Here is a 23830-nt window from a genome sequence, read left to right on the forward strand (position 1 = left end):
GGGCCTCTCACTGTTGTGGCCTCTCCTGCCGCGGAGCACAGGCTCCGGACGGACGCGCAGGCTCAGCGGCCATGGCTCACGGGCCCAGACGCTCCGCATTATGTGGGATCTTCCCGGACCGGGCATGAACACGCGTCCCCTGCATCGGCAGGCGGACTCTCAACCACTGCGCCACCAGGGAAGCGCAGAGTCTCTACTTTTGAGGAAAGGTGTAGCTTTCTCTATGCCACCAGCCTCCAAACGTTACTGGTGTACTAAGCGGCTAGGAAACCTTAGCAAAAGCTTTCTTCTTGCTAAGGCTTCATTTCGTGTTCTGTCACATGGGGGTGCCGTCAATCTCCCCCAGCTTCAGACTTTTTATTCCTAGCACACACCCATCCCAAGAAGGAAGCGTTGGGGATAGGAAGGAGGGCCTGCAGGATGTGACTCCAAGATTTCTGTCCCCAGGAGAACAGTCACCAGGTGAAGGAAGAGCTGAGCCGGAAGTTCGACGTGCTGTACGCCATCCTGGACGAGAAAAAGAGTGAGCTGCTGCAGCGGGTCACGCGAGAGCAGGAGGAGAAGCTCAGCTTCCACGAGGCCCTCATCCACCAATACCGGCAGCAACTGCAGAAGTCCAGCAAGCTGGTGGAGACGGCCGTCCAGTCCTTGGACGAGCCTGGCGGGGCCATCTTCCTCTCGGTGAGCGGGACCGGGAGGGTGTGGGCACTTCAGCTCCACAGCTCTGTCTGGGGGTCAAGTCATGCTTCAGCCCTGATCACCAAAGAATGTGCCCTTGGGCAAGTCATTTAATGCTCTCCAAGCCTCAGTTTTCTCGTCTGTAAAGTGAGCATGTAACAGTTCCTAACTTCTTTCCTCTTAACTGATTTTATGAGGATCATATAAAAGGATGTTTGTGAAAAGGCTTTGCAAGCGGCCAAATACAGTGTCCACGTAGAGACTATTAACTGAGCACCTGCCACAGGCCAGCCACTGAGGTGGAGACACAGATGAACGAGACACAGCCCTACCCTAGAAGAGCTTCTTGGGGGACACATAAAAAGATCAGCTATAAGATTTTGTGAAGGAAGAGTAAAGTTCAATAAAAATTTCCTGAGCACGTACTGTGGGCCAGGCTTTGTGCTATACATTGGGTATAAAAAGGTGATTAGGTATCATTCTCATCTTGAAGATTTTAGAGTTTAAGAGGGTTTAGACTGATACTCCTAGAATCCAAGCTTCCTGCCAGGACAATGGGAGGGTCCTAGGATGATGAGCAAGATGTGTGCAGACGATGGACAGAGGGAAAATCCAAGCTCTGTTCTGCTGAAACTGAGGAGAGGGTCACAGCTGGGCTAGGGAACGGCACCAAGTGCCCATCTGTAGAGCCCAGTCACTGGTTTTGCTGATTTCCTGAGGCTACCCTTTCTGCAGTCCTAACCCTTTGCTCTTTCTTTTCCCCCACAGAGTGCCAAGCAACTCATCAGAAGGTCAGTGACTCTCCGGGGCTCTGATCCAAGGCCCCAGCTCCCTTCAGGGCCTCCAACTTCTGTCCAGAGGGCCTCCTCCTTTGCATTAGTTCTGCTGGGAGGGTCTCACCCCAGGATAGCTTTCCTGGCCTTTGCACCCCTGCTTTCTTGGACCATCCATTCTGCTTGTGACTGGAGAGGAAATACTCCATCCTCACTGGGTGCAAGGCCTGGGTGTGGGCACAAGCACGCGCACTGGTATAAGTTAGGGCTAAAACAACTCCTTCCTTCTCTGAGGCCAGAGATCTCACTGTGCTCCCACCCCACCCCTTTTTCTCTCTCCCCTACAGCATTGTGGAAGCGTCCAAGGGTTGCCAGCTGGGGAAGATAGAGCAGGGCTTTGAAAACATGGACTACTTTACTTTGGACTTAGAGCACATAGCAGACACCCTGAGGGCCATCGACTTTGAGACAGGTAAGGGGCTATTTTCCCCCTAAATCAGCGTCCCTCCCACTGAGCCCCACACTAGGCCGATACACTAGCAAAGACGCCCAGATATCAGTTAAATTCATACAGCCAACTTCTGGATGAGCTCAGAGCCCACCACAGTGCCTGGTACATAATTGTTGCTCAATTAATTATGTATGGATCTGCTATAGGGCAGAACCTGGGGCAATAGAAAGAGCTTGGCAACTGGAGTCAGGCAGACCTAAGGTCAAATCTGGTTCTACCACTTCTTATCTGTGTGGCCTTTTGGAGGCTCCCTCCACCTCTGAAGTTAGGAGCTTCATTTCCTAACTTTAAACTTAGGTAACAAATGGGCCTACTGATAATGACCACCGAATGATGCTGTTGCAACAAATAAGGTATTGCTTCAGAAGCCTTTGTAAGATGCTAGACATATACTAGTTATTGCCTAAAGCTAGTCTTGGCTTCAGCTTCTTACTGCTATAATCGCGGATGCTCAGGCACCTTAATTCATCTATATTCTGTCCTCGCTTCTGTTTGTGATTACTCTTCCATAACGTACATATAATAATTGTAACAATATAACCATAACAGTAATAAAGGAAAAATTATAAGAGAAGATGAGGCAACCAGATGGAGAACAAAGATTTTGATAGTTTGCTCAAGGTTGCACAGTTGAAAGATAGCTAGTTAGCAACGGAGAAAGAGAGGGCGGATCCAATTCTGCTGAATGTTGCATTTGTCTGAGAGGTGATGCTCCAATGATCTGCTGAGAGAAAGAAAGCGGGGTAGGGGGTGTTCAGGAACAGGGAAGAACTGTGAGTGGGCTGGCAAGAGAAAGAGCAAAACTTGTTGGCACCTCCTGCATCTGCTCTCCTGCAAGCTTTCAGACTCTGATGTGTTAAATCTATTCCCAGAAGCCCAAATATACCCTATTCTTAGGTAAGGACAAAATGCATCCCAAAGCTGAGATGTCAACGGACTCGGGTGTATCCACTGCTGTAGAGCATCTGCTCTACTGTCACCCTCCCTAAGCTAAGATATTCAAGAGTGGATCATACTATGCGAACAGTCCAACACTGTGACTATCTGCACTGCCTTCAGTAATCTCCCTGAGCCTCCATGCCCTCATGGATAAATGGGGAGAGTACCCACAGCTACCATTTATTGAGCACTTTCTATATCCGGGGCACTGAGCCCTGGACGTGAATTTTGTTGTTTAATACAACAACTTTAAAAGGTAGTTCTCTTGTCATCTCCATTTTGTAACTGAGGCAATAAAACCAAGGAAAGGTGAGAGACTTGCAGAGGCCACATACCAGTAAGTAACCCCGCGAGGATTCCACCGAGGGCCTTCTGGGGATTTTATGAGGCAGTGCGTGTACAGTCCTCAGCACAAGGAAGCACTTGGCACATAGTAAGTTCTCAGCAAATGCTGCTATGAGTGGTTAATTGTGATAATGGGTAAACCACCACAAAACCGTTCCCTGGGTTATGCACAGATCCCAAGTGACAGTTTGGAGGAATTGACTCTTTCAAGCCTCTCCCCAGATACTCTTGGCAAATGCTCTGAGTCTGTAGTGACCCCTCAGGGCCCCCAAAGGCTTAAGGAAGTGGCTTGAGAGAGGGGGCGGGGGAGGGACACGTTCCCTGTGAGTAGAGCTTGAAGGCGATACCCCAGGATGGGAGAGTGAGCACAAAGGTTGCGGCACAGTCACTGTCTGAGGCTCAGTTTCAGACAACAAAGGAGCAGATGGCCCCAGAAGGGCTCCACGCCCCACATCCACGCCTCTGTAGGCTAAGGAATGCGGAAAATCGAAGGAGCGCTAGGCAAGCAGATCTCAAAGGCTGAGCAGATTCCTAAGGACTCTGACTCCTGAGAATCAAGGCGTTTTTGTCCCATTTTCCCCAGGTAAAGTTGATCTATCTAAGAAATGTGCAGCGGTACACAGTGTGCTTCCCCAAAGGTCCCTCCAGTCGCAGGCAGATCAAGTGACAGATGCTGCTGCTGCTACTGGAGAAAAGGCGGTCTTGAGCCTCCCTCGCTTGGAAGGGTGCGGGAAGAAAGGAGGAGGCTGGGGAAGGAGGACGCAAGCCCATCACCTCCTGGGCCAGTGATGTCACCGCGTGGCCGTTTGACCCCGACTGGCTGTGGAACGAGTGCTGTCTCCAGCCTGGATCTCCTCTGAGCGAGACACCGGCCCCAACCTAATGCAATTGGTCTTTGTCACACACAGGTGAGGAAGAGGAGGCGTTTATTGAAGAAGAAAATCAGGAAGAGGAAGAGTCCACAGAGGGGAAGGAAGAAGGTGAGAAATCCGTCTCCCTCCTTTCATTCATTCATTCATTCATTCATTCAGTGACAAGAGATCCCTACTGAGTGCAAAGTGCTGTGCTTGACGGTGGGGTGATGTTTCTTGTTCCCTGTAGGGGTTTTAAACCTATTAAGGTAAAGTCGTGTTCCCTTTACTCTTAGAGAACTCCCCCAAACTATTCATAATAAAAAGCCCCCGTTTCACATCTAAATGACCTTCCTAAACAGAAAGTGACACAGTGTAACAGAGGCAAAAGAGAGCACCCACAAGGCAGGCTTGGCCCAACGTTCAAAATTTTTTAAATTAGTAGATTTTTTTAAAAGGATGTTTTGTTTTTGTTTTCTTTTAAAAGAAGAGTTCAACTAAGACTGTGGATTTTCACCTTGTCAAAATTTGGAAAAAGAGCTAACAACGCTGGGCTTGCCTTTCTCCCTAGTCTCAGAGAGCTGGCTCTGGGAAGCACTTGCCTCCTTTGGATGGGACATCCATTTGCTAGTTTGCCCAGCCCCACCACTGTCAGCCTGCCTGCTTGACCCATTCATGTCACCTGGCCCCATAGGTATCTGAGTCTCCCAACCTGGCAGAGTACAGTTAAGGGCCTGGGTTCTGAATCACAGCTTTACCACGGACTAGCGGTGTGTTCTTGGGCAGTTCAAGACTTTTCTGAATCTTGACCTACTCATCTATGCAAGGGGGCATACCAGTACTGACCTCAAAAGATTAGACTGTAATCAGGACTAAATTAGGTAATCATTTAACGCAGTGTCTGGCACATAGAAACGTCATGTTTGCTAATGTTATTATTTTTCAATTCAAGTTATTATTGGAACTAAATTCCAATCCAGCTAAAAAATACAAAGTAACCTTCTGGAGTTTTTTGCATTGGATCTGAAATCCATAGCATTTAGGCAGCTAAATTCTATTGCAATTTTAAAAGGGAGAGGCCAGGCAGGAATTGGAGTCTGATAATTTTGTCACTGCATCCTGGTAAGCCCTAGATCCTCCTGAGTCCCTATCTCACCTTGTGTTTCTTCGTCTTTTTCTTTCAGGACACCAGTAAGGAGATGGATGAGGGAGCGACCGTCTAGATGCAGAGAGACTGGGGAGGGTGGGGATGGGCCCAGTTGCCTTGGTGACAGGCCCAGGGTGGGAGGGGTCAGGGCCCCTGGAGGGGCAATGGGGAGGTGTGTCTTCTCTCTGCTCAGAGAGCAGGAACCAGGAGCGGGACCTCACCGCTGTGTCCAGCGTCATGACCAGAGTTGGAAACGTGCTTGAAACAACCACACTGGATACTTTTCTACGTTGGTGCAAAATGGAATATTTTGTACGTTTTTGAAATGTGATTTTTGTATATACTTGTATATGTATGCCAATTTGGTGCTTTTTGTAAAGGAACTTTTGTATGATAATGCCTGGTCATCGTGTGATGGACGATTGTTATAAAGAAGGGAAAGAAGCCAGGTTGATACAGCCACCCACTTCCTCTCCTTGGTGGGAGGGGCTCCGTAGCACTCACAGACCTAGGAAAGGATAAGGTACTGTATTTCAGTGTCTATTCCTGACATAAGGGACAGCGACTGAGTTCGTGTTACATGTTGTTTTAATAAATGCACAGCGCTTTCTTCCATTTATTACCAAAAGAGCTGGGGTTTCATTCAGCCTTTTTTTCAGAGGACAGTTCAGGGTAGACAGAAGACCTGATAGGAAGAGTGCAGCAGGAAGTAGACAGTGATGGCAAGCCAAGGTTTCTATCCCACCAAAGAAGTTGTCCTTGAAACCCGCATTTCCCAATGAGAACTACGTGGAAAACGCCCTGAGAGGACCCTCCAGAAAAGGGTTCAATGCCTTATTTTCTGGTTCTCCAGAAAACAGAGCCTGAGGCAAAGAGTAAACACTTTCGTTCAGCTACGTTCCTAGGGCAGCCGGAGTGAAGGGAAGTGGAAGCAAGTCAGGAAAGGAGGGGAGCAAATACAAAGTATCGCGTTACCCAGCTGGCCACAGGTCCACCAGGAGACCCCTGGCGGCTTGCTCAGCCAAGGGAGATGCTTCTAGCAGGTTACAAAGAACAACCTGCCTCAAACAGTTCATCAGAGGGAAGAAGGGAGAGACCTGTCTGCTGGCTTCTTTCACCTCCCATCTCCCAGGATTGGAGTTTGCCTCCCGGAGAGTTAATGCCCTTGCTCTTCCACTGCATCACTTGGCCCTTTGGGCAGCTGCCGGGGAAGCTAGAAGGCACCTGTCAGCTGACCCTGCAGGTGGTGGGTGGAGCAGAGCCTCGGGGTGGCCAGTGGGGTTGGGTGTGCGTTTTGTGTCAGTCTCAGCCTATCAGCAACCAATGTTGTGGTTAGACTGGCCCTTGTAGTTCTTATTATGATTTCAAGATGCCCTTAAGTACTAACCATCAGGAAATTCTGAAAAAATAAAGGTTTATTACTTACAAGATCTGCAAATTACATAGCATCCCTGGGGCCATGCAGTGAGTTCGTGGGTGGAGAGAGGGAGGGAGAAAGCAAGAGCCTGGGTTTCGCTTCTGTTGGGGTCTAGGGTGGGGGCCTAGGGTTTCAAAAGCTCATTCTTTATTGGTGAATTTAGAACATAAGAGAGGGAATTTAAAGCGTGGGAAGTGGAAAAAAAGCGAATGGCTCAAATGGTCAGTTAGCAAAATCAACTAAGATCTCCAAAACAAAGGAGCCTCAGTGGGGAGATACGGCCTGGCTCTTTATCTAGTGCTGTGGCTGGCAAGGTGTTTATTAGAGACAGCCCTGAAGCGGTTGCCTCTTTTGAAATGGATGGCAGTCAAAGCTCAAGTCGGACACTCACATTACAGAAAAGGAAAAAAAAACCAAAACAAAAACCTGTCAGGGCTAATGGCAGGGGTGCTAGAGCTACTGCTCTCCCCGCCGCAGTGGTCACCATGGAGGCTCTGCTGGAGCCCAGATTTACTCCAGGGAAGGCCAAGACAGCCACCCGTGCTAGCGGATGAGGCGATGACCGCGGCTGAAGTAACCTCCAGGCTGTCCATGAACAAAAGGGGCCAAGGGGCTCGGAGAGAGGTGCAGCTGAGCGAATCTGAGGTGGTGCGTTAATTGGGTCTGAGACACCTCGGATTTAGAAATCTGAGGAACACTGCAGAGTCTGTCCCAACTTTTCGACATTCAGAACTCAGTAGCAACTTAAGGGCTCTGAGCAGTCCTGCCATAATGAAAGCTGTTTAACTTTAGACAAATTACTGGTCCATCGAGTTCACGGTATTTGGAATACCACCTGATCTTTAAAGCTCTTAATATTTCTTGGTGGATTGACTATATAACCCAGCATTTCCCAACTTATTCATTCACATGACAACCTCCAGAACTAGCATTCTATGGAATTCACTTTACAAAAATGTTTTAAACCCTCACACCTCTGTCCATTTTCACTTCTGGGAGTTTTTCCAAGGCTAACTCAGTCCTTAACTTTGAATTTCAGGTGATCAGATTTTGCTTTCATTTCTAGTCCTTAAATTCTGAAGCTTAAATTTTTTTTTAAAAATTGTGTAACATATTACATACACACAAGTGCACAGAACTAATTTTAGAGTTAAATAAACTACTGTATAGTGAAATCCTATGCTGTTACTTAGCAGGTCAAGAAAAGGAACATTATATGTTTAACTGAATCACTTTGCTGTACATCCTAAACACTGTAAATCAATTATACTTCAACTAAAAATAATAATAATAATAGGGACTTCCCTGGTGGTCCAGTGGTTAAAACTCCGCGCTTCCACTGCAGGGGACACGGGTTTGATCCCTCGTTGGGGAACTAATATCCCCCATGCTGCACAGTGCAGCCAAAAAAAAAAAAGAAAAGAAAAGAAAAAGGAAAAGAACATTATCAAACCCAAGAAACGCATCATGTGTCTCCCTCCTCCTGCTTGGAGGTAGCCACTATCCTTTTTTTCTGTTTTTCCACTGGACCACCAGGGAAGTCCCACCACTATCCTTTTTTTTTTAACAATCACACACTTGCTTTTCTTCATAGTCCTAAATTACCCTCCTATAGAAGACGGAAGGAATTTGAGGCCGGAAAGTTAGAAGCTTTCATCACCTTGAAATCACAAGGATCAGGATTACAACCTGTCCACGTTCTGGCTCCAGATTTCTTCTCCAGGTTACTGATCACATGTGAGATAGACATGTCCATCCACTATCTTGTCACTTATCAGAGGGAGGAGGGAGGGCAGTCAAGGCTCTGTAGTCAGAAATTTGAAATCCAGGGAGATACACGTTCTTTGCAGATAAGGGAATCTCTACTTTGCCACACAAACCAGAACACTTAAGGGTGGTATGAAGGGTTCTTGATCAACAAGTTTCTTTTAAGATCATGCTGTAAGGAAACTGGTTGCAGAGGGTTATTCCATGAATCTTGAATACGGTTCCATAGGCTGCTGCATTAGAATCACCAGAGGTTTATTTTCCCCTAAACCTTTAATTCTGGGAAATTTCAAACTGATGGAAAAGTAGAGGGAATATTATAACATACCCCCCCATACTCATCACTCAGTTTCAACAGTTACAGACACTTGTTTCTTCTCCATCATTACTCCCTCCCCACACTGGGATTATTTTAAGGCAAATCCCAGATATCATGCCCTTTTATCCTTCAATACTTTAGATAAAGGTTCTTTTCAAAATCATAACCATTTATACCATAAAAAATGAACAATAATTTCACAATAGCATTAAACTCAGAAGTTTAAACAATATAGGTTCCCAGACCCTCTCCCCAGACCTACAGAATCAGATTCATTGTGGAATGTAGGTGTTGACCAAAATAAAAATGCACAACACAAAAGTTGTGAGTTATGTTTTATTTGGGGTCCTTACTAAGCAGCTGCTCCGAAGAGGTAAGGGAGGAGCCAGGATATATATGAATTTTTTTTGCTGAGAAAAATATGTAGTCTGCTAATCACAAAAAAGAGACATCTCAAGTTAATGATTTTAGTGCTTTCCTATGTAAGGGAAGATGCAAGAATCTGGCATCATTAAAAATTTTCATTACATGTGCATCTTAACTACCTAGGGGCCAGTATATCCAAAGCCCAGAACACTTCTTATTTTTCTCCATCCTGAATTCTCCTCAGCGGCCGACTGTAGTAGCTAATGGCTTGATCCTTGTAGAACTGGAATGGCAGGAAACATTTTTTTTCTTTATAGGGGAATCTACATTTTTAGAATAAAATTGTTGAGGTCTGCAACTTGCTAGGTCATTAGCAGAGGACCTTCTGGGGATCTCTGAATAGAATACAAGTGGAGCAGTTTTTCAGTATATCAAAGTCTTAACTAATTAGTCAAACTCTTGCAAGTCAATTAAAATGCATCCTAGAAAAGTATTAATTTAAGGGAAATTTGGCATAAAAGTTTTTCTAAAATGAATATATGTGTCTGGATCCAATTTGTAAATCTCCACATATTGAGAATTTACAATGTGCTTTGCATTAAAGGAAACGAGAGGGACATAGATGACACACTTTTGGGCCTCTCACTGTTGCGGCCTTTCCCATTGCAGAGCACAGGCTCCGGACGCGCAGGCTCAGCGGCCATGGCTCACGGGCTCAGCTGCTCCGCGGCATGTGGGATCTTCCCGGACCGGGGCACGAACCTGTGTCCCCTGCATCGGCAGGCGGACTCCCAACCACTGCGCCACCAGGGAAGCCCGATGACACACTTTTTTAAAGCATAAATGTTTTGCCCTCAAATAAATTATAAGATTAACCTGAGCATAGGGCAGCTTGAAACTACAACACGACTGAGATGGCCCAGCAAGAAACCCCTGTGAGCTGCACCTACCTCACTTACTCTCATCTGATTAAGTGACCAGCCCTATATTTATATACTTCTTTATTTCAGTCCAATTCACAGGCATTTAACTAAGTGCTCAGTAGGTGCTCAGAGCTAAACTAAATTGCAACAGAAATACAAAATACATCCCAGCTCTCAAAGAGCTTAAAATCTAGTGGGGAGATCAAGTGAATATATGTCTGAGATGATAAAAGCTTATGTAGAGGTCCTCAGACTTTACTGTGCAGAAAATCCCCTGAGAATTTGTAAATATGTCGATTCCTAGGGTCTACATCCAGAGATTCTGATCCAGTTGGTCTGATGCAGGGACCTGGAACCTGCATTCTAACACCTTCTCCAGGTAATGTTGAGCTTGCTGGTTCTAAGAGTATACAGGAAAGCCAGGAAGCCTGCGGTAAAAGATGTCCACACTCAGTCCAGAGGAGGTGGAAAGGCACTCAGTGGGGACCCAATCTAGGCAGGCATGCCGCTGCCATCCTCGCTCCTAGCACTGTTTCCTAACAAGATGACTCCTGTCGGGGAGACACTGAAGGAGCCCCTCCTTGTCCCCAGTGGTGTGGGATAGGGGCTCACACCCTAGTCTCTTGTCTCTGTGAAGGGCCATAGCCAAGCCAAGGTCCCCAGGGCCCTTGATGATGGGGTGACTGGCCAGGGAGGTCCCCAGCCCAAAGCTCTTTTTGTGTAGAGGGCCTATCAGAGGCCCCTGCCCCTCCTCCCACCCAACCGCCGGGGGAGGGCGAAGCTTCAACTGGGTGGGGCATCAAGCCGGCAGGAAGGGCCGGCCGGCTTCTACCGGCGGAACGCCACGCATGGCACCTTCATGGGGCTCCTGGGAACTGCTGCGGGGCAGTGGAGAAAGGATGGTGTGGTGGTAGTGGTGTCAGCTCTGTCTAGATGGCGACTGCTGCTGAAGCGCGACCCTGCTCTGTGTAGCAGTGGAGATAAAGCCGGCCACCCCAGATCTAATCCGAGCGCGCAAGACGGGAGGAACCGGCGCTGCTTCAGTGGCGAGGATGGCTTAGTCAGTGCCAACCAGTCCTAAGGAGGGCTACTGCCCCAGCCTGAGGGCAGGCATACCCCGCCCGCAGGAGCCCCCTGGCCTGAGCGGAAGAACATGGGGGGCTCGGGCGTCTGCAGACTGAGAGTGGAAACCGATAAGTGGTTTCCTGAGGGCAAGACACAACCCCAGCCTCAGGAGCCCTTACTCTGAGTTTAGGAGCCACATTCCAAGCCGGGGCCCGAGAACTTCCCGGTGGGACACACCCAGCGCCAAGCCGGGGAAGGCGGCGCAGACTAGTCCCAACTCGGAAACGCCAAGCAGCAGAGCGGGGGCGGGGGGGGAGGGGAGCGGTTAGGCTTTGTGTCGCAGGCCAGGTGGGCTCCTTGGGCCCCGGGGACGCAGGGGACGGGGTGCTAGGGGTCAGTGCCGGGGCCCTATGCCGCCAGCTGCCCCCTCCCCCTTCCCTGCGGGCTTTTGCACACGACGCGCCGCTTCACACGAGGTAGCGGGGACCGGGTAAAGCCAGCGGGAGCGGGGCGCCACGGCTGACGCAGTGGGGACAGCAGCGGTAGCAACAGCGGGACGACCCCTCGCCAGCCTCGGCACGGCCAGGCGGGAGCGAACTCGCGGCAGGGCGGGCGGGCGAGGGGCTCACGCGCCGGGGCGGCGGGAAAGGCGCGCAGTGCCCTCCAGGCAGGTGAGTGCGCGCCGCGGAGCGTCCCGCGCGCAACTTCCAGGGAGCACACGGCAGGGCTCACGAGGCCGCATGGAGGCCACCGAGAGGAAGCATCTGTTGGACCCCGGGCTTGGAGCCGGGTAAGGCGAGAGCCTGGGGAGGGGCGGGAATTTGAGTGGCATCAGACCCACCTCCTCATTTGCTATCCTGCCAGCGGTTGGTTTGGACGGCGGCTTGAACTGGGACCACACGGGAGGGGTGGGGTGAGGTGAAGGAAGGAAAGGGGAAATGGAGTCTGGGCACGGGGATCATCCCTCCCCTCTTGTGGCTGAGCACAGATCCTGACCCCTGCGGGTTAGTGGGGAGTGCGTGCCTGGAGCCTTGCCCCGGGGCCAGCACTTTGCCCGGGGGCAGCCCCGCCCTGGGAGGCCCGGTGTCCCCAGACTGTGAGAAGCGGAGATCTGCTCTTCTTCTCCCTGCTCGGCTGGACCGGCCCAGCCCCTTGGCCGGTTCCCAAGGTCTTTGCCTCCTCCAGGCCCTGGGAGGGATGGGGGAGGAGGGAACACACCGAGCCAAGACTCCTGAACTGGTTGTTCCCCAGCACCCCCTGCAAAGAGGGGCTTCTGGTCACTCCGCAGAGTCTGTTGAGCTCGGAGTATCCTTAAGCTCCTCTTCCAAATGGGCACATGGGAACAACCAGGCCCCGCAGAGAGGTAAGACTGGAGTCAGCCCTCTTTGCTCCCATCTCAGAGCTGAGCCTCCCCTCACCCTTCCTCCTTGGACAGGTCTTACAGATCTCTGTGGCAGGATGGGGCTGGCTGGATGCCTCTGCCTTCACCTGGCCTGGACTTGCAGCCCGTTGAGCTGGCTGCCAAGAGCAACCATTACTGTCATGCCCAGACGGGTCCTGGCAGTCACTGCGACCTCAAGAAGAAGAGGGCGTGGCGCCAGCTCTGTGTGGCCTGTGCTTTCTGCCTGTTGTTCATGATTGGGGAAGTCATTGGTAAGGACTTTTTTGCTAATTAAATGAAATTGGCACATGGGTAGTTTGGATGATCCAAAAGGCTTTTCTCCTGGATGTTCCTGTAGTATTAATACTAAGAGCTCCATATTTTATATGCACACTGTGTCATGTAATCCTCACAACAACCTTGCACTGTCATATGGGTGCTGTTAGTCTCTTTATTTTACAGATGATGAAACTGAGGCACCATAAGGTTTAGGAACTTGTCCAAGATCACACACAACTAGTAGGTCAGGGAAGACATGAGTGCCTAGAAGGAAGGAGCCTTTACTGAGTGCCTGCTATGCTTTCCAGGCCCATTTTTGTTTATTGTTTTTGTTTTTGTTTTTTTTGGCCATGCCATGCGGCTTGTGGGATCTTAGTTCCCCGACCAGGGATTGAACCCATTCCGAGGGCGCAGTGAAAGCGGGGAGTCCTAACCACTGCACCACCAGGGAATTCCCCTACAGGCCCAATTTGAACTCAATTTTCACGTTCACCCTCTAAGTAGATTTTGCTAATCCCATTTCACAGATGGTAAAAGTTGAGGCTCGGAGAAAGTAAGTCACTTGACCGTGGTTAGACAGCTAATGGTGCAGAGGTCTGGAATCCATTGTCTTTCTCCAGAGCTCATGGTTTTCCTGCTGCACACACACTCTGGGAAGTTGGCTCCTTGGGGAACTGATAAGGACCCTCCATCCTCTTGGCCCTGCCCCTGCAGGTGGGTATCTGGCACATAGTTTGGCGATCATGACAGACGCAGCCCACCTGCTCACTGACTTTGCCAGCATGCTCATCAGCCTCTTCTCCCTGTGGATGTCTTCCCGGCCAGCCACCAAGACCATGAACTTTGGCTGGCAGCGAGCTGGTAAGGGCCCTGGTTGGGATGGGGATGGAGTTGGGAGAGGGGGTAGGTCAAGATTAGGTTCTTAGGTGGGTGCACTGGGTCCCTGAGTAAGGCCAGGGGGGTGATTTGGGTGGGGGAAGAGGATGTCAACCTTGGCTTCTGTGCTTTGGGAGCTCCCAGTCTGATGGGGGAGCCCTGGTCCCCTGTTCCTCTGGGAATTCCCACCCTGCAGGAGAGGAGAGTCCACCTTCCTAAGAAATGAAGTGGCCAGACTTCAAGAATAAATGACTGTGCATTACCTCTGCACATAACTCCATGGATCAGCTCTAGGGGGAGGGAAAGTTCAGCAAAGCCTTCTGAAGTTCATCTCTGGGCTGCATTGTCATTTTTCCTCTTGGTGGCAGATGGCCCAGCCTCTGTTCCTCAGAAGCCTTAGTTTGCCAGCTGAGCAATGGGTTTATATTTTAATGAGTCAGCTTCAACAGAAAGGGCTGACCCAGATGATTTCTTGAGTTTCTTCTAGCTCAGATGTTCCCAGACGTAAGAGTCGTGGGGTAAGGTGCAACCACACCAGCCATAGCTCCAGCAGTGCCCAGTCGGACCCAGGCCCAGACTTTGTGGGGAGGAGGAGGGGGCTCTTTAGCCTTAAGGCCCCATGCTAAGATTGGTATTGTGGGCCGGGTTCTTCCTCAGAGATCCTGGGCGCCCTGCTCTCTGTGCTGTCCATCTGGGTCGTGACTGGGGTACTGGTGTACCTAGCAGTGGAACGGCTGACCTCTGGGGACTATGAGATCGAGGAGGGGACCATGCTGATCACGTCGGGCTGTGCTGTGGTCGTGAACATCATGTGAGTGTGGCCTGGGTTCCCTGTGAGTCTTTCCCCCTCCCACTTCTCACACGCATACCTACATGCCTGCTCTCTTAGGAGGAGGTGCCACACTCCAGGATAGGTCGCAGGATCAGAATTTCCCTAGTGGTCTGAGCTCTGGCACCTGGAACACCTGAGTCCTGCCTGAGGCCTAGGGCAAGGCTATCGGGAGCTGTAAACCTGGGGCAGCATCAAGTTCCCACCCCATACATGCCAGTGAATAACCAGAGAGGCTTCCTACCTGTCATGGGGAGGGGTGAGTTTAGTTCTTGCAGGAGCAGGTGTCCCTAGGGGCAGAATCCAAGTCCTTTTTCAAGGTGATGTGCCTGAAATTGGTCTCAGTGAGAGGCAGGGTGTGTAGAGCACCGGGGTCTCTTTTGGGTTCTCTGACCTTTGCTCAGTGGCCTTGGGCAAGCCACTTCCTTCTCTGGGCCTCAGCTTCACCATCTGTGACATGGTGAAGGCCCCTCTGTGGGGCTTTCCTGCTCTGAGACTTGGCACTGGGGCATCTTTGTGCCCAGACTCAGCCTGGCATTGGATGGAGCTGAGCCCCTTCTCCTGTTGGTACTCTGAACCAAGGCCACGTGGGTTGGGCTCCTCACGTGGCCAAAGGGATCATGTAGTCTGGGGAGGCCAGTCCTGATGGGGCCCTCTACCTGGCTGATTTGAAGCCTCTATCTGCTACCTCAATGAGCCCCTTGGCCTTGTCTCCACTTCTGTAGAATGGGATTGATTCTTCACCAGTCTGGCCACGGACACAGCCATGGCCATGAGCACAGCCACGACACCAGCCAGCAGCAGGAGAACCCCAGTGTCCGAGCTGCCTTTATCCATGTGGTTGGAGACTTTCTGCAGAGCTTGGGCGTTTTAGTGGCAGCCTTTATTTTATACTTCAAGGTTAGAGCTGGGGACATAGGGAAGTGGGCCGGGTGGGGAAGGGAGGGTAGATCATCTGGAGGCTTCTCTCTGCACAGGACCGTTTCCAGATTCTAGCTCCCTCCCAGCTCTGGGCAAAAGGGTAGGAGAGGGAAGGAACATTTATCCAACACCCAGTAAGTGTTAGCACTTACAGGCTTGATAACAACCCTGAAGGGGAGGTGGTGGTGTTTTCTGCAGCTCAGAAAGGCTCAGGGACTTGCACAGCGTCACCCAGCTGGTAAGTTGTGAAGCCAGATTCAAACCCAGGACTGTGTGCTGCCTGGGCGTTGCCCATCACATAGAGGCAGTGTGGTGTAGTGGAAAGAGCCAAGGGTTGGGTTTGAAGCCTGGTCCACCCCTTGCCAGCCGCATGATGTGGAGTGAGTCCCTTGCTCTAATTGAGCCTCTGTTTCCCCATCTATAAAATGGGGATGTTGGACCAGATGGTGCCTAAGATTCCATTTAGCTCTGTCCGTGTCTCAGCCCCTTGGGCAAGGAGGGGTGGGAAGGTGCAGTGCCTTATCCTAAAGTGTGGTCTGCCCTGCCTGTCCTTTTGGACACAGAATAAAAGGTAGAGAACTGGGAGGCAGGGCCAGGGTGAGGTTCATGCCCACCCTGCAGAGAGAGCCCCTCTCCGTGACTTAATGCTGGGTGGGAGCAGAGAAGGGAGGCTAAGGTGTTGGGTGGTGAGCCCCAGCTCTGCCTTGCCCTTTTCCTGTAGCCAGAGTACAAGTTTATAGACCCCATCTGCACCTTCCTCTTCTCCATCCTCGTCCTGGGGACAACCTTGACCATCGTGAGAGATGTGATCCTGGTGCTGATGGAAGGTAACCTGGGCTTGGGGCTCCCTTTTCGCTCTTGGCTCTCCAGCTCTAATATAAGTTCACGTGTGGTGTGTGTGTTGGGTGTAGGGTGCATCCCAGCACATTGGCGGGGGGCCATGGTCTGGAGCCTGGCATAGGTTGGAGAACCTCCTGGGGCCCCGGACTGATCTTGGCATTGAGCAGGGCCCTCAGGTGTGGTTGTTTCTGGAAATGTCCTCTGGATTGTCCTTTCCTTCCTCTTACCCCCAGGGGTGCCTCCTCCCTGCTGGGATGTGTCCTCCCTGCCTAGGCAGGGGGCTTCCGGCTGGTGTCTGTAGCACGTGGCCCTCCAGTCCTTCCTCATGTTTCCTGAGTCTCCACTTGCCTTCCCTTGGGGGCTGATGTTTATGTTTCTCATTGCACAGTGGGGTCGGGGGTCGGGGGCGGGCAGACTGAGGATCAGAAAAAGACAGTTGGTGTTGGATAAGACTGCAGAATCCACTCCAGCTCAGGCCTTCCTTTCTGAGGACCCCACCTCCAGAGGACGTGGCAGCGCTTTGAGGGGTGCTCAGTGGTGGCAGATGGTCTGCCCTGAGTTACCACACTTATTCACCCGGCTTGCTTGTGCTCAGGATCTTGGGTCATAGGTCTCTGTGTGGTCAGGGTTGGTCTAGATCCTGATTTGGGGTCAACAGGAGTGCTTGGCTGCAGGTCAGAGCTTTTTCTCCAAGAATGTGACTGACCCAGATAAAAGTCATGATAAGGATTCCCTATGCGGGTGCAGGGATCCCCAGTTTCCCTTCTTTGAAAAAAAAAAAGTTTTTTATTTGAAGTATAGCTGATTTACAATGTTGTGCCCGTCTCTGCTGTACAGCAGAGTGACTCAGTTACACACATGTATACATTCTTTTTTAATATTCTTTTCCATTGTGGTTCATCCCAGGAGATTAGATATAGTCCCCTGTGCTCTACAGTAGGACCTTGTCCATCCATTCTACATGTGATAGTTTGCACCTCCCAACCCCAAACTCCCAGTCCATCCCTCTCCCTCCCCGCCACCTTGGCGACCACAAGTCTGATCTCTGTGTCTGTGAGTCTGTTTCTGTTTTGTAGATAGGCTCATTTGTTCCATATTTTATTTTATTTATTTATTTATTTTAAAGTAGGTTTTTTTTTGTTTTGTTCTGTGTTTTAATTAATTTATTTTTGGCTGCGTTGGGTCTTTGTTGCTGCACGCTGGCTTTCTCTAGTTGCGGCAAGCGGGGGCTACTCTTCCTTGCGGTGTGTGAGCTTCTCATTGCGGTGGCTTCTCTTGTTGTGGAGCATGGGCTCTAGGCGCGCGGGCTTCAGTAGTTGTGGCACGTGGGCTCAGTAGTTGTGGCGCACGGGCTTAGTTGCTCCGTGGCATGTGGGATCTTCCCAGACCAGGGCTTGAACCCGTGTCCTCTGCATTGGCAGGCGGATTCTCAACCACTGTGCCACCAGGGAAGCCCTCATTTGTTTATTTTTGTTTTTATTTCTGTTGCCTTGGGAGACTGACCTGAGAAAACATTGGTATGATTTGTGTCAGAATATGTCTTGCCTATGCTTTCTTCTGTTAGTTTTATGGTGTCAATGTCTTATGTTTAAGTCTTTAAGTCATTTTGAGTTTATTTTTGTGCATGGTGTAAGGGTGTGTCTAACTTCATTGACTTACATGCAGCTGTCCAACTTTCCCAGTACCACTTGCTGAAGACAAAAAAAATTTTTTTAATAGAGCATATACTGTGGGACTAGGCACTGTTCTAGGCACTGAGGATAGGGTGGTAAACTAAACAATTGTCCTGCTCGCATAGTTTCCACTTCAGAGGGAGAGACAGCAAGAAACTAACAAATAAGATAATTTCTGCCAGTGTTAAGTGTGAAGAGGAAAATACAACAGGGTGAGATGATGGGGGTCATTTGGGAGGTGGGGGCAACGTCAGGCCAAGGAGCTCTGAGTGAGGGGACATTTGAGGAGCAGGAACAGGCGTGGGTGGGAGGGCACCCTTTCCTTCAGCCCCTGTCCCTGCCATCCTCAGGGACCCCCAGGGGCATGGACTTCATGGCTGTGCGGGATCTGCTGCTGTCGGTGGAGGGGGTGGAAGCCCTGCACAGCCTGCATATCTGGGCGCTGACTGTGGCCCAGCCTATCCTGTCTGTCCACATCGCCATCGGTGAGTAGTGGGAACACTCGGGGTGGGTGAGAGAGAGGCAGCGGGAGGCCCGGGGCCATCCCTGATGGGTCCAGATGACCCCAGATGCTTGCAGTGCCCATGCATTGGACCTGACCCCATGCTGAGTACTTGACATACATTATTTCATTTGGTCATCACAGTCCCATTTATAGATGAAGAAACTGAGGTTGGGGGGTGGGGGGTGGTAAGGTCACTCGCCCTGGCTCTTACAGCTAATCAGTGGCAGAGGAAAGATTCCTAGCCTTAAAGCCAGTGCTTTTCCTGCTCTTTCAGGGTTGTGCCAGGTATGGGAACCAGAGGGTTGCCTGGTACAGGAGTGAGTCTGGGGGTTTCTTGATGTTCATCATCCCCTATCTTGTTCTGCTGGGGGTAGGATATGAGACTGAGGCTCCTAATCATTCCTAAGGGCCCAAGACTGAGTAATCGGTTCTCTGGTGCCTCCCCTCATGTGTCCTCTCTGCCCCCAGCTGGGAATGCAGATGCCCAGGCTGTGCTAAAGGCAGCCAGCGCCCGCCTGCAGGGGAAGTTCCACTTCCACACCATGACCATCCAGATAGAGGACTACTCTGAGGACATGAAGGACTGTCAGTCATGCCAGGGTCCCTCGGACTGATTGCTGGGCCAGGCACCAACTGGGGCAGGGACAGGCCTGCCGATGGCTGGACTGAGTGTCCCCCAGGCCCAGCTAGGACTCTGCCTACCCCAGGTGGGTTATAAACCAGGTCACTCTCCTGACTGCTGCTCCATGTTCAGTGTGGAGGAGGCTCGTCCCACTCCAGGAACGGTCTCTATCCCGTCTCCCCCATCCGACTCCCGCCAGCCCCAGGATGGGAACTCTGCAGGTGTAAAGCTGGTGTGACCCCACTCTTCCAGCTCCCGGTGGGGCAGGGTTTGGGCCTCATCCTCAGCTAATGCCGCCCTACCACTAGCCTCTGGAAAGGCAGTGGGGCATAGTGAGGGGTGACAGAGGGGAGACTCATTGTCCCCTCACCTGCCTGCCTCATTTCCCATTTTCAGTCTGTCTGGCCTTTGCCTTACGAATCCGTAAAGAAGCCCTGGGACAGAGACCCCTTCCTCTGCCTCTAACAATACACTACAAGGAGGCCATGGGGAGTTGGGGAGTTGTGAGGACTCTGCACTCATACGGGTCCCCCCTGAGATGGGGAGCCAGGGGGCACCTGAGGCTGATCTGTGCCTGAGTCATTTCACTGAGAGCCAAATGTTTCCTTTTCCTGGAGGTAGGGGGCTTCTGACTAGGTAAGGACCTGCTGGTTTCCTCTTTCTTTATTCACCCCACCTCGCCAACGCCCAGGAAGCTGTGCCAACACAAAGGTGTCCTGGCGGGAGGGGTGGAGGTGGGCAGAGATTTCAGCTTGGGTCCCCCACAAACAGCCCCACAGGCCCCGGGCCACTCCTCTTGCCCTGATTGTGTCCCGGGGTCGAGGAGCCTGACACTGGGTATGGTTGGGCCAGCTCTGTTGCCGGTATGGCCTGGCCTGCTCAAAACTTGGGGATGGACGACACAGAGGGTACAACCTGAACAGGAGCCCCTGGCTTTCTGAGGTGTGTGTGAAGATTCCTGAATTAGGAGGTGGCTTGTATTTCCAAGATGAAGCCAGGGGACCTGTCCCCAGTCTCACAGAGGAGGCAGCATGCCCAGTCATCAGGTGGCTCTGATCTAGTGGTCTGTCTCTGCCCTTAGGCAGGTCAGCGCCTCTCTCATCTGTGGACTAAGAATGTTTACACCTACCTCACAGGGTGGTTGTGAGGACTGGAACCAAAGTCAGCTGAGCATATGGTGGTTGTGGAAGAGTGGGTACTTTTATCATCTTTCTGGAAGGATGGCCTGAGGGGCAGGTGGGCTTTCCAGCCTCTGGGGGCAGCACTGGGTTTGTCTTGACTCTGTCCTGACCCACAGCCGGAGGAGGAGGGGTTGGTCACTCGCCTTCCCCTCTGAGCCTCTCTTCCCATCTGTGAAACGACCTCTTTGTGCCTTTCCAGCACTGTCATCCGGGGTTGGCTGTGATCTAGGTTTGAGGGTTCTTCGGCCCCTTCAAATCTGTGGGAAGTTGTGCTGGCTTGGAAGTGTGTGTGTGTGTGTGTGTGTGTGTGTGTGTGTGTGTGTGTCCGCTGGTGGAGCTCCACTCCACCCCAATCTTAGGAATCAAATTCCTCCCTCCTCCCAGCCATGGCAGGCCGCAGGAACCTGGATCCTGGGCTTTGCTATATTCCAAGTCCTTACACACCTCTCAAGAGACAGTCATTGCTGTCCTCCATTTTTAAAGATGAGAAAACTGAGGCTCAGAGAGATTGAGTCACTTGCCCAAAGAAGCACAGCCCTAGGCCTCCCCCTACAGCAGGGGCTGGGGACCTGCTCTGGGCTGCATATTGGTACAGTATGAGCCCTTGGGCCTGGCAGCCCACAGGCAAGGCCATGCCAAGGTAGTTCAGTGTTCTGGGTGCTGCAACTGTGAGTGGGGAGGGAAAAGGTGTCTCTTTCCCCCAGCTGGGCCTGGCACTTGGAGTCCTCCCCACCCTGGGAAGGCTGCCTGGGTTGCAGCTGTGTGCTTCCTCAACAACTGTCCTTGACTCAGGGCCAGACTGTCTTCCCTCCCCTTAAACTCCCCCCTCCATCTCAAGAATATAGCAGCCCCACGCCTCCTCAAAGAGCCTTCTCTGCATCCCACGCTGTGACTGGCTCTGGGGATGACCTGAGTCATCCAGGGGCCAGAGGTCAAACTGGAGGATGGACGTGGGACGCCTTGGGGACACCATGTTCTGGCCAGAGAGCTAGTCACTAGTCACGGGAGTTTCCAAAGCTGCGAGGCCATCAAAGCAGAAAAACACCGGATACCCTGGACCTGGTTTGGACCCACATCCCCATTCCTCTAGAGTGGCCCCAGCTCCCAGGCAAGACCTGAGTCCTCCTCCCCCCGCGCAGCTGCTGTAGAGGTATTTATAGCCTGAGCAAAGGGGCAAAGACACGCGCTTTATTTCGGAAGTGATCATTCCAGTTCCAGGTGGGTGAACCCAGGAGAACCCAGGGTCCCCTCCCCCTCTCCACTCTCACCACCTGGGCGCTCGGGACCGCCCTTGCTCCCACACAGCCCACCTAGAAATGGCCCCTTCTTAGTCCTAAGTGTGAGCCAACCAGTTTTCCGACTTCAAGCTGCGCACCACCAATCTCGACGTCCCCGCTCCCCCTAATCCCACCCGACGGGCGTTTCGAGCTTCCTTCCCTTTCCGGGGGGAGGGAGCGCGGCGCGGTGCTGACCACTAGTGGTCAAGGCTGGTAATGCAGAACGACGGCAGTGCCTGAGCCGAGGGGCCCGAGCCCGGGCCCTGCAGGGCCACCGGCGTTCCCATACCACCCCCAACTGTGCTCCGCCAGGTAGGGAAGGGAGCCCCGAAGCTGGCTCCCCGGCACTTCTCTGCTCTATTCTTGGGGCGCGAGGATTGCGCCCAGGATTCTGCGAGAAGCTGCTTTCCAGCCGGACTAAAAACCCGGGGGGTGGGGGTGGGAGGTGCAGTTTTGTGTCTCACTCCGCACACCCTGTCCACACCCCCGCCACTGTCGCCACAGGGCCAGGCATGTAGTTGATGTTACTTCCGTCTACCTGTTCGTCAAATATTTGTGGCGCACCTGCCAGGCCAGAGAGACGAGGACACGGCCCTGCCCTCCCGGGACTCCCGGGTCAGTCCTGGGGCCTGACGATGTACCTTGCGAGGCAGCATGAATAGCGTCGGGACTAAGGGACACGCCCGGCTGTGAAAGCGCAGAGGATCCGGGGCGGGGGTGGGGGTCAGGCAGGTTCGTGGAGGAGGCGAGGATCTGAAAGAGAAGTAGATGTCAGCTCGGCAGAGAAGCCGAGAAAGGCATTCCCGGCAAGGGGTCTGCGAAGGCAGAGGAATGACCCCAGAGCCGGCGACGTGGGAACTGCCACTAGCGGCTAGGCTGGGGGGTGGGGGGCGAAGCGGTGGTTGGCCAATCGGGTACTGCCGTGCTGGCTAAATGGCAGCCTTGATTGGGTCTCCAGATACCGCAAGGGAGGAGGCGGAGCCTCCCCCCTCCCCCGAGGCAGTTGCAGTGACCGGTGGGAGCCGGGCCGGCGTCTCAGCTAGTCCCTCCTAGGGCTTCTCCAGGCTGCGATACTTCTTGCGCAGCACGGACACCGGGTCCTTGAAGAGCACGGGGTCCAGACGGAGGCGAGAAGATACCAGAGGCATGTGGCCGAACCCTGCCGCCACCTGGTTGATGCAGTTCTGGGCTGCGGGTTGCGGCTCCTGCCTGAGCCCCGGACCCCCAGGCTCCTAAGGGGGGCGGGGAGGAATGAGTTGGAGGGCTTCTCTGTCCTCGGAACCCCACCCTACCCCCGCCTCGTGCAGCAAAAAGGGTTAGGGTTAGAACGGGAATCCCTTCCCCAGCCGGGGCCCTCCCAGTGCCAACCACCCCCCTAGATCCTCACCAGTGAAGGAGGTCTGGCCTCCTGATGCCGCATCCCATAGGGCACCTTGATAGGGGGCAACTTGGTGACGGATGCTACTAGGAAGTTCATCAGGACATCCACACAGGTGGGTGCCTCATCTGCCAGGGTCCTCAGAGCCTTGGGCAGGGAGTGGGTGAAGAGGGTGTGGTAATACCTGGGTAAGGAGGGAGGAGCAGGAGAGGCTGCCGCCGCATTCAACACCCCGCCCAGGCCCCATTCTTCTCCCTCCTGACCTTACTCTCCCTTTGACCCCAATTCCTAAGCTTCTTGTGAAAGTCCTGCTCCCTTTTCTGCTGAGCTCTGGCTGCCTCAGAGAGCTCCCACCCCAAGTATGCACCACTCTCCACTACTCTGTGCTCTGTGGCTTGTCTGCAGCCAACGGTGAACTCCCTGCCGCCTCCCTCACTGCTCCTTGGGGCCCCCTTCCCTGGGCTCTGAAATCTGAACTCAGAGCCAGAATGAGGGGAGGATCAGCTAGTTGCAAGGCCATCAAACATGGCAGGCCAAAGACCAGCTTCAGGAAGGCTGTGGATTCACCCACCCCTAAATCCAAACACTGTCCATATCCTCTGCATGGCTCTACTTAAAATACAACTAGCTGCTGGGCTTCCCTGGTGGCGCAGTGGTTGGGGGTCCGCCTGCTGAGGCGGGGGATGCGGGTTCGTGCCTCGGTCCGGGAGGATCCCACGTGCGGAGCGGCTGGGCCCGTGGGCCGTGGCCGTTGGGCCTGCGTGTCCGGAGCCTGTGCTCCGCGGCGGCAGAGGCCGCGACAGTGAGGGGCCCACATGCCGCAAAAAAAAAGAAAAGAAAAGAAACCCAACTAGCTGCCATTTGTTGACTATCTGTGTGCCAAGGACTTTTTTTTTTTTTCCCGGTACGCGGGCCTCTCACTGCTGTGGCCTCTCCCGTTGCAGAGCACAGGCTCCGGACGCGCAGG

At 52.4% G+C, this 23830-nt stretch overlaps 3 protein-coding genes across 4 annotated transcripts in view; 2 read left to right on the plus strand and 1 right to left on the minus strand.

Moving 5' to 3' along the window:
* Window positions 1-5865, plus strand: part of TRIM63 (tripartite motif containing 63) — a 12666-nt gene extending 6801 nt beyond the window's left edge. Inside the window, exons 5-9 of one of the 2 annotated variants that reach the window (XM_007459128.1) lie at window positions 448-681; window positions 1447-1469; window positions 1799-1923; window positions 4155-4226; window positions 5282-5865. In XM_007459128.1, coding sequence (XP_007459190.1) covers window positions 448-681; window positions 1447-1469; window positions 1799-1923; window positions 4155-4226; window positions 5282-5292 — 465 coding nt within the window. In that variant the 3' untranslated portion in view covers window positions 5293-5865. The remainder of the gene's footprint in view (window positions 1-447; window positions 682-1446; window positions 1470-1798; window positions 1924-4154; window positions 4227-5281) is intronic. The other variant, XM_007459127.1, reaches the window with a different exon arrangement.
* A 5976-nt stretch (window positions 5866-11841) lies between these two features.
* On the plus strand, window positions 11842-19148 carry SLC30A2 (solute carrier family 30 member 2). The gene is made up of 8 exons (XM_007459129.1): window positions 11842-11891; window positions 12537-12754; window positions 13476-13622; window positions 14295-14448; window positions 15192-15366; window positions 16109-16214; window positions 18251-18385; window positions 18874-19148. The coding sequence occupies exons 1-8, from the start codon at window positions 11842-11844 to the stop codon at window positions 19017-19019; spliced, it is 1131 nt and encodes a 376-aa protein (XP_007459191.1). The 3' UTR covers window positions 19020-19148.
* Window positions 19149-22534: 3386 nt separating this feature from the next.
* Window positions 22535-23830, minus strand: part of EXTL1 (exostosin like glycosyltransferase 1) — a 13336-nt gene continuing 12040 nt past the window's right edge. Inside the window, exons 10-11 of the mRNA XM_007459130.1 lie at window positions 22873-23047; window positions 22535-22717 (exon numbers count right to left, since the gene is read on the minus strand). Coding sequence (XP_007459192.1) covers window positions 22535-22717; window positions 22873-23047 — 358 coding nt within the window. The remainder of the gene's footprint in view (window positions 22718-22872; window positions 23048-23830) is intronic.

This window comes from Lipotes vexillifer, unplaced genomic scaffold, assembly GCF_000442215.2.
Source record: "Lipotes vexillifer unplaced genomic scaffold, Lipotes_vexillifer_v1.1 scaffold496, whole genome shotgun sequence".
Classification (NCBI taxonomy): domain Eukaryota; kingdom Metazoa; phylum Chordata; class Mammalia; order Artiodactyla; family Lipotidae; genus Lipotes; species Lipotes vexillifer.